Source organism: Silurus aristotelis, assembly GCF_946808225.1.
Source record: "Silurus aristotelis genome assembly, chromosome: 2".
Classification (NCBI taxonomy): domain Eukaryota; kingdom Metazoa; phylum Chordata; class Actinopteri; order Siluriformes; family Siluridae; genus Silurus; species Silurus aristotelis.
The window spans coordinates 9,230,918-9,239,029 of NC_139575.1; the positions used below are offsets into that span (position 1 = coordinate 9,230,918).

At 38.8% G+C, this 8,112-nt stretch overlaps 1 protein-coding gene across 1 annotated transcript; it reads left to right on the forward strand.

The window, feature by feature from the left end:
- Positions 1–6: 6 nt before the first annotated feature.
- On the forward strand, positions 7–2,564 carry tmem125a (transmembrane protein 125a). The gene has a single exon (XM_083567792.1). It carries the CDS (start codon positions 692–694, stop codon positions 1,367–1,369), a length of 678 nt encoding a protein of 225 aa, XP_083423918.1. The 5' UTR covers positions 7–691; the 3' UTR covers positions 1,370–2,564.
- The last annotated feature ends 5,548 nt before the right edge of the window (positions 2,565–8,112 follow it).

Consider the following 8,112-nt stretch of genomic DNA (forward strand, 5'->3'; position numbering starts at 1 on the left):
TCCACTAAAGCTGCTGACAGGATTTTAATGAAAAGCTGTCAGTGCCACAACCTTGCTTTGAGGTTCAGAGACCAAAGGGACATCCTGTTGGTGGACAAATTAACATAGCTTTTGAGAATTTCTTCTCAATCTCCTTCTCAAAATGTTCACTCGTACACTTTTAACTCTAATGATAACATTAATAATAATAACACTAATAATAGGAGTGCCAATATGATTAGCTAAACAAAAAACTGTATATTCAGAATGATAATGGTTTTGAACACAGTTCTCTTGCTTATACTTTTAATAAGCAAACAAACTTGATATGGAACTGAGCAGCATGCTGGAGGTTTCACTTGTTGATTTAGCTAATATTTGTGTGATTTGTTTATCCCCAATGTTGTGCATGTTGTGTAGCTTTAAAGGTCTGTGTTTATTGTACATCAAGATTTATTACAAATGTGATGATTTTGGTGGTTCAGACTCCGAAAAAACTTCAGTCTACAGCCCAGTTCACAGCCTTTTAACACTGCTTTACTTAGCTCTATGGTTGGATTGGACATTCTCTATTTGTATTTCTCTTTGCATGATAGTGTCTGCCAAATATGTCTGAGTAAATAAATTAAGAGTCTCTTCTTGCTCCGTGACAGGTGTTGCTCTGCCCCTTCCCTGACATCAGCGACATTCCAATTCCCTTATCAAAAGCAACATGTCGGAGCTAGACGACTTCCCACCTCCTCATCCTTCTCGAGGCCTTCAGCAAGCCGATCCATCCCGTATTCAGCAGGACATCCTAGAGGAGCAGGTAGAGCTGTGGTGGTTCAGCGAGCCACGGAAATCTCTGCTGTGTTACAGCGCCTCTGTGGCCCTAGTGGTGGGCTGCGGGGTGGGTGGCGTCGGCCTGCTATCCAGCACCACCAGTTTGTCAAGCGAGTGGCGTCTGGGCGCGGGCACGACACTGTGCATGCTGGCATTAGCCGTGGTCCTGAAGCAGCTGCTCAGTTCAGCCGTGCAGGACATGAACTGCGTGCGCAGCCGGCAACGCATAGACGTCCTGAAAAGCGGAGGCTTGTCCGACATCCTGGTCGTACTCCTCACTGGACTTTCCTTGCTCATCTGCGGAGCCGTGTTGCTCAACGTAGCTCTGGGATACCACATGCCTAAACCGGGCCAGGCTCTCAACGATATGTTTATATCAGGAGTGGTTTTGTTGGCAGGTGGAGGGTTCACGGTGGTGGCCGTCACCGTTTACTCAGTTGTGGTTTTCTTTTTGGCGAGGATAAGACCCGAGCAGCGCCTGAGAGACAGAATGCTGGGAATTTTCACTGTATCTGGGCAGATGCGTGCCCGGCGGGAGACGGCGTCGAGCCTGGCGCAACTCATATAATGATGGATATATATATATATATTTGTGGCTTGAACAAACTTACAGAATCTATATAGAAAGTGGGCTGTTAAATGTTTAAATGTTTATTTTTTTTCAGTAACTACTCTCAAGAAGAGGTGATCAATAAAGCAGCACAGCCACTATTGAAGATTTTGCACAGATTGATTGAATGTATAAAACTACAGCAATGGTGGTACAAAAACACATTGTATTATTAGCTCTTTATTAAATATACACATGTACTGGTCTCACTGTGCTCTGAAACCATGAGTGGGACCATATTTATGGGTCTCACTCCCTGACACCCAAAGCCTTTTATTGTTATGCAGCGTCAGGTTTTACACTGAACGAAACAATGAATTCTTTTTTAGATCAAACATGTTGGCTCTTCGCAGCATAACCGTTGCCTTCCAAACATATTAATGAGCTTCACCAAACATCAATTCACCATCTGTGGGGAATTGACTGTGTGTCCTTCACACGTTTATTTATGTGGGCGAAGAGGCGTGTCCCAAACGGAGATCCATCTGGACCTTGCTTGTCAGAGCTGTGTAATGTGTGTTTCGAACGTATCAGCCGTGTCGGTTTGCATGTTCGTGATTTTATACCGTGACCTCTCTGTGGCTCTGAGACAGCAGTACACACTGTCGATCAAATAAAACCAGCTCCGCACCCAGTAAGAGTAAAGAAACTGGTTATGTCTCATTGTATTTGAAATGACTTGCTGTTTATTTTTGGCGTTCTGTACTTTTTATCGTCATTTAATATACCACAAGCACATTTTATGCCCCTGATAAAGTAAACTTTAGTTTATACTGTACCTCTTGATAAATCTGGAGAGCTATTGAAAGTGTTTGAAAAAGGTTGTGTACGAGCAAAAGTGTGGGTGTTTCCATAGGACACTTTATTTTAAAGCCCAAAACGTAAAATTGTATATATGATTATAGACATTCTGTTACATCATTAGAATGTAATTATGTTATGTGGCTTAATTTAGAGTGACTTGAGTGTAAATCAGAATTTACCAAAACTTATTTGAAAATAATAAATAAATGAATGAATGAATGAATAATGGATAAATATGAAGAATTTTCAAAAAATACACATGTTCAATGGTATGATTTTTATTGAGATACAGTGTTAAATGTTTCAGGATTCTTAAAATAAATTCATTTCACTGTTTGAATAAAAGAAATGTTTTTATTATTATTAATATTTAAAAAAAAGTAATGGGTGATTATAAATGAGCGTGTTATGTGGGCATTCAGTACTGCTTACCTTGTTTAAAAAAATCTATTACATTTAAATATAATTACATAAGAAAGAATTAATGAATTATGAATTAATTCATAAATAAATAACAATATTTGTGAAAATTTAAAAAAAGAAAAATTCTGTACATAACATGAAATATTAAAATAGCATTTCTCTATCTAGCATTTCAAGTTCAATACTTGAACATGAAGCATAAACTATTCATTTTTACCCATTTGATTTAGTAAGTATATCATGGTAACACATTCGTTATTGGAAAAACCTTTACAGAAACGTGTGAATGATGTAGTCTATATGTATTATATTTATTTTTATTTTTTATTACATTTTACTTTTAAAATTGAGAGACCATGAGGCCTTGATGTTCTCTTGTAATTAAGCTAAAATAGCAAAAAAAAAATAAATTCTGAAATGTTTTTTAGGGAAATATAAATTATGTGTAAATAAATGATAAAAGCATTTGTTTAATGTGGGCCACTATGTTAAGAATGCAACTTAGATATATGTAGCCAGAGGGGAAAGTATGCCAGTTTTATATGCTGTTTCTGTTTGCTCCGTGTGTGTGTGTGTGTGTGTGTGTGTGTGAGTGTGAGTGAGTGAGTGTGTGCATGTGTATGTGTGCGTGTCAGTGCACATCAGGGAATGAAGGTTAGGCCATGATGTTGGCATTCGTGTTGGTTGGGAAGGTGTGCAGGACTGCAGTAATGTTGGTTCTTGCCCTCGACAGTAGGGAAGTCACTGTTTTTAACCTGTGCTCAGTCACAATATGAACAATAACCATTTCTGAGACCCACAGTGTTTAAGCCCTTAATTTGTCTACTGCAAGCTTGTCAGAACAAGTCTTTACATGTTTACATACAGCTGAGAGATTAAAGAATAACTCAACACAATCACAACCAGTGTTGGGCAGTAACGCGTTACCTTTTTACAGTAACTAATACTGTAATGTGTTACTTTTAAAAATAAAGTAACTCCGTTACCGTTACCGTATGGTGCGTTACCCGTTACTTTTTTAAATGAATGAATTTGGGCTGAAGTGTAGACTACAGTCTAACCTGTTTACAGCAGCGACGCATTGTAGGATTGGTGGAGGAACCACTGTAAACAGGAAGAAGACGCACTGTAGGATTGGTGGATGAACCACTGTATACACGAAGAAGACGCGCTGTGGGCGTGTCTCCGTTTATTCAGGTCTGTGCGGCAGTAATGGCGAGTTGAGGCGAGAGCAAGACGAGTTTCTCAAAGTGGAAATATGCTCATTATTTCACTTTAGTTGAGTATAAAGACAAAAACTTTTAAGTCTAATGTAAGTTGTGTCTTTCTGGTTCGAAGCTCGTATCTACTGTGATAAACAGCAACTCCAATCTGTTGAAACACCTCCAGAAACTCCATACCTGAGGAGCTAGAAGCTAGAAGCTAACCTGGTGTTCTACATTGTTGATAGTTTTCATACTTCAGCTGTGAAAGGAACATTTTAAAGGCTCAACACAACAGCAGAAGCCACTTTAGTTTTTGATTGTGAATATATTATTCAGCTTGTTTTGTTCTTTATTTCAAAAATCCTTGTGATATATTCAGTGTGTGCTGCTCTGACTTTATTAAAAGTGTTTAAAATTACTTTGTGTTTAAGTCAGTTTTGTGTTTGTAGACCATAACGCATACAAGTGCATTAATGGGAACTTTAAAGAACGTTCTTTAAAAAAGTAACTAAAAAGTTACTTTTAACAGTAACACGTTACTTTTTGGTGTAAGTAATCAACAAAGTAACCGAGTTACTTTTTGAATGAAGTAACGAGTAACTGTAACGAGTTACTATTTTTTAGTAACGAGCACAACACTGATCACAACCATGCGCTTGGGATTCAGTTTTATATTTGTCTGGTCTCTGGTACAGGAGTTTGGTGAACTGTACAGCATCCTAAAAGCTGTTTACTTTACATGAAATAAGAGTTTGTTATATTAAAAAAAGGTTCTTCTTCTTATTATTATTATAAATATTATTATTGTATTTTTTTTGTATATTTTTGTAGTATTTTATGTGCAGATCTATTTTAAAGAGTGACTATCACCTGATTTAAAACCTTTTCTAAATATTTATTTATTGTGTGTCTTCTATTAATGATCTATTGATCTTTTCCACTCAAATGTGGTTCTTTAAACTGTTTCCACAAATGTGGAGACACACCATTGTATGGGATACCTTTGGATCAGGTAGCATTACATTTCCCCTTCGCCTCCAGCTGTTTCTAGTATTACAATGCACAAATCGAGCTCCATGAAGATATGCTTTACATGGGTTGGAATGAAAAATCTTGCTTAGCCTACAATAGAGCTCTGACCTCAACCGGATTAAACATCTTTGGGATCTTAACTTAACGCCCTTAGGGCTGAATGAGCATACATTTCCACAAGTAAACTTCAAAATCAAGTGGGTAATCTTCCCAGAATAGTGGAAGTTATTATAAAAGCACATGGGAAGTGGTACACTATATTGCCAAAAGTATTGGGTCACCTAGTCATAAGTACAGTATGTGATTTTTGAGCGGTACATTCCACATTAAGTCCCAATTTTTTTTTTTTTTTTTTTTTCTTATAATTCCCTCCACTCTTCTGAGAAGCTGTTTCACTAGAATTTGGAGTGTGCTTATGGATATTTGTAAAGGCAGGGACTTTTGTAGATGAGGTGAGGAGGCCTGGGGGTGCAGTCAGAATTCCAATTTATCCCAAAGGTGTTCAGTAGGGATGAGATCAGAGCTCTATAGCAGGCCACTCAAGATCTTCCTCTCCAAAGCATTTAAACCAGATCTTCAAGAAGCTCACTTTGTGCACAGGGGCATTGCTATGCTGGAACAGGTTTTGGGTTTCCAAGTTCAAGTGAATGCAAAATTGTATTATAGCGCATCTAAAGACATCCTTTATAATTGAGTGCCTCCAGCTTTGTGGTAACAGTTTGGAAAAGAACCACATATAGCAGGAAAGGCCCAAAAGCAGCTATACTTAAATCCGGATGTTGATTTAGTTCTCTAATAATTAACCCTGATGTGACAGAGGCAAGAAAATCTCATAAGATGACATGAGGAAGAAAAGAGAACTCCAAAGCAAACCCCTCACTTTTGGTATGACTCTTCTTCTTCTTCTTCTTCTTTTTCTTCTTCTTTCGGCTTCTCCCATTAGGGGTCGCCACAGCGGATCATCCGTCTCGATACCCCCCTGTCCATTTCTAATTCTGTCCATCATCGTCACTCCCAACGAAAACCTCACCATCTTCAGCTCCACTACCTTCAGCCCCACCTCCTGTCTTTTACTAAATGCCAGTGTCTCTAAACCATACAACATCGCAGGTCTCACCAGTCCTATAAACTTTCCCTTTCACTCTTCTCCACCCACTCCACCCTGCCTGCACTCTTTCCTTCACTTCTCTAACACACTCTCTATTACATTGCACTGTTGAACCCAGGTACCTGAACTCCTTCACCTTCACCACCTCTTCTCCCTGCAACCGCACCACTCCACTGCCCTCCCTCTCATTCACACACATGTACTCTGTCTTAATCCTACTGACTTTCATTCCCCTTCTCTCCAGCGCATACCTCCACCTCTCCAGGCTCACCTCAACCTGCTCCCTACTCTTACCACAAATCACAATTTCATCCACAAACATCATAGTCCTGGGAGACTTGTCTGGCCTCGTCTGTCAACCTGTCCATCACAAATGCAAACAGGAAAGGGTTTAGAGCCGATCCTTGATGCAGTCCAACCTCCACCTTGAACCAGTCTGTTGTTCCTACTTTTGGTATGACACTGAATAATTTTTAACAATATGACATAAGGTCAGAAAGTATTGATTGTGTGAAGAGGATAAGAACTCTGAGCAGATTGTGAATAAGAGTCCTAGGATGAGCACAGGACAAGCTTAAGTTTGTTAAAGCAGCAGTACTTAAGTTCTATTCTATCCATTGAAGCAAAGGTGAGATTTCAGCATAAAATGTCTGGGGAAGGGAAAATCTTCAGGGGAACCTTTTATGGCTCCAAACAGACTATTTTAGGCATTTTCTAATAAGTCCCCAGTGAAGCACTTTTAAAGTAATTTTTTATGCCTGTACATGTTTAATAAATTGACATTGAGTGCCCTTTTGTGATTCTCCTGTTCACAGTTGGGTTTTCCCGCACTTACTACACTCATTTACATCATTGACATTCATAAATAGACATCTAATTTACATTAACATGTAACTCAAAAAAGAATACTAACTTACTGCATGGGCTTTCATTTAGAAAGTAAGTCTAGGGCAATCACAAGTGAAAATTTGTTTCTTAGTCCTTACTAAACACACACTTTCGTAGCAAGATATGTTTTATACACACATTAAATGGACAAAAGTATCAGGACACCTGACTGTAATTTCTATGTGCATTTTGAACATCCTGTTGCATATTTAGTCCCCCATTTGAGGTGTGCTTTTGTAGATTTGTGTTAATTCACACATAAGTTCATTAGTAGTCAGGGACTGATGAAGAATGAGGAGGCCTGGGGTGCAACCAGCGTTCCAATTCATTCTAAACGTGTTCATTAGGGTCAGAGTTCTATAGCAGGCCATGCAAGAGCTTCCACTCCAACCCATGTAAACCATATATCTACAGAGTTCACCACACACAACTATGTGCCTCCAGCTTTGTGGAAACAGTTTGGGGAAGAACCAAATGATTAGAAAAGACATGTCCCAAAACTTTTGTTCTGGGATCTTCACTTGCACTATGCTCATTTCAGCCAATGTCATGAGACAATCATGTCTTGTATGAATTAGATATTTCTCCGTCTCATAGTTAAAACTTCTTATAGTAAAAAAGTACTTTACAGTAAGCCTTTAATTATAGGTAGCCTAGACACCCAGCAACAACATAATCTAATTGTTCCTCTTGTTCCTTTTTTTCCTATCTGTAAATCAGCTTGTATAAATGTTTTTCTCTGCATATGTAGGTGAAGAACTAAAGGTCAATTGTCCAAAAGTACACTAACGTTGAAAGATTTATGACCAAACTCTTGATGTCACCCATATGAGGATGGGTTCCCCTTTGAGTCTGGTTCCTCTCAAGGTTTCTTCCACATATCATCTAAGGGAGTTTTTCCTTGGCACTGTCGCCACGGCTGCTCATCAGGGACAAACGCACACCATTCACCTTCACTGTTGTTTTCTGTAAAGCTGCTTTGATACAATGTCTGTTGTGAAAAGCGCTATACAAATAAACTTGACTTGACTTGACTTGACTAACGGGCCTCTTTTACTTCCTCCACACTTTACGATCTCTTATCCAAAAAAATAAAAACTAGGCGAGTCAGTAAAGGTCAGTAAATGATCCTTTGCATGTCGCAGGTCTCTACAGAGAAATGGGTGAAGGACTGTAATGTATTATTGATATGGTATGCGTTGTATGGTGTATGTAATATGTATTCAGCTGCCTCGGCAGAA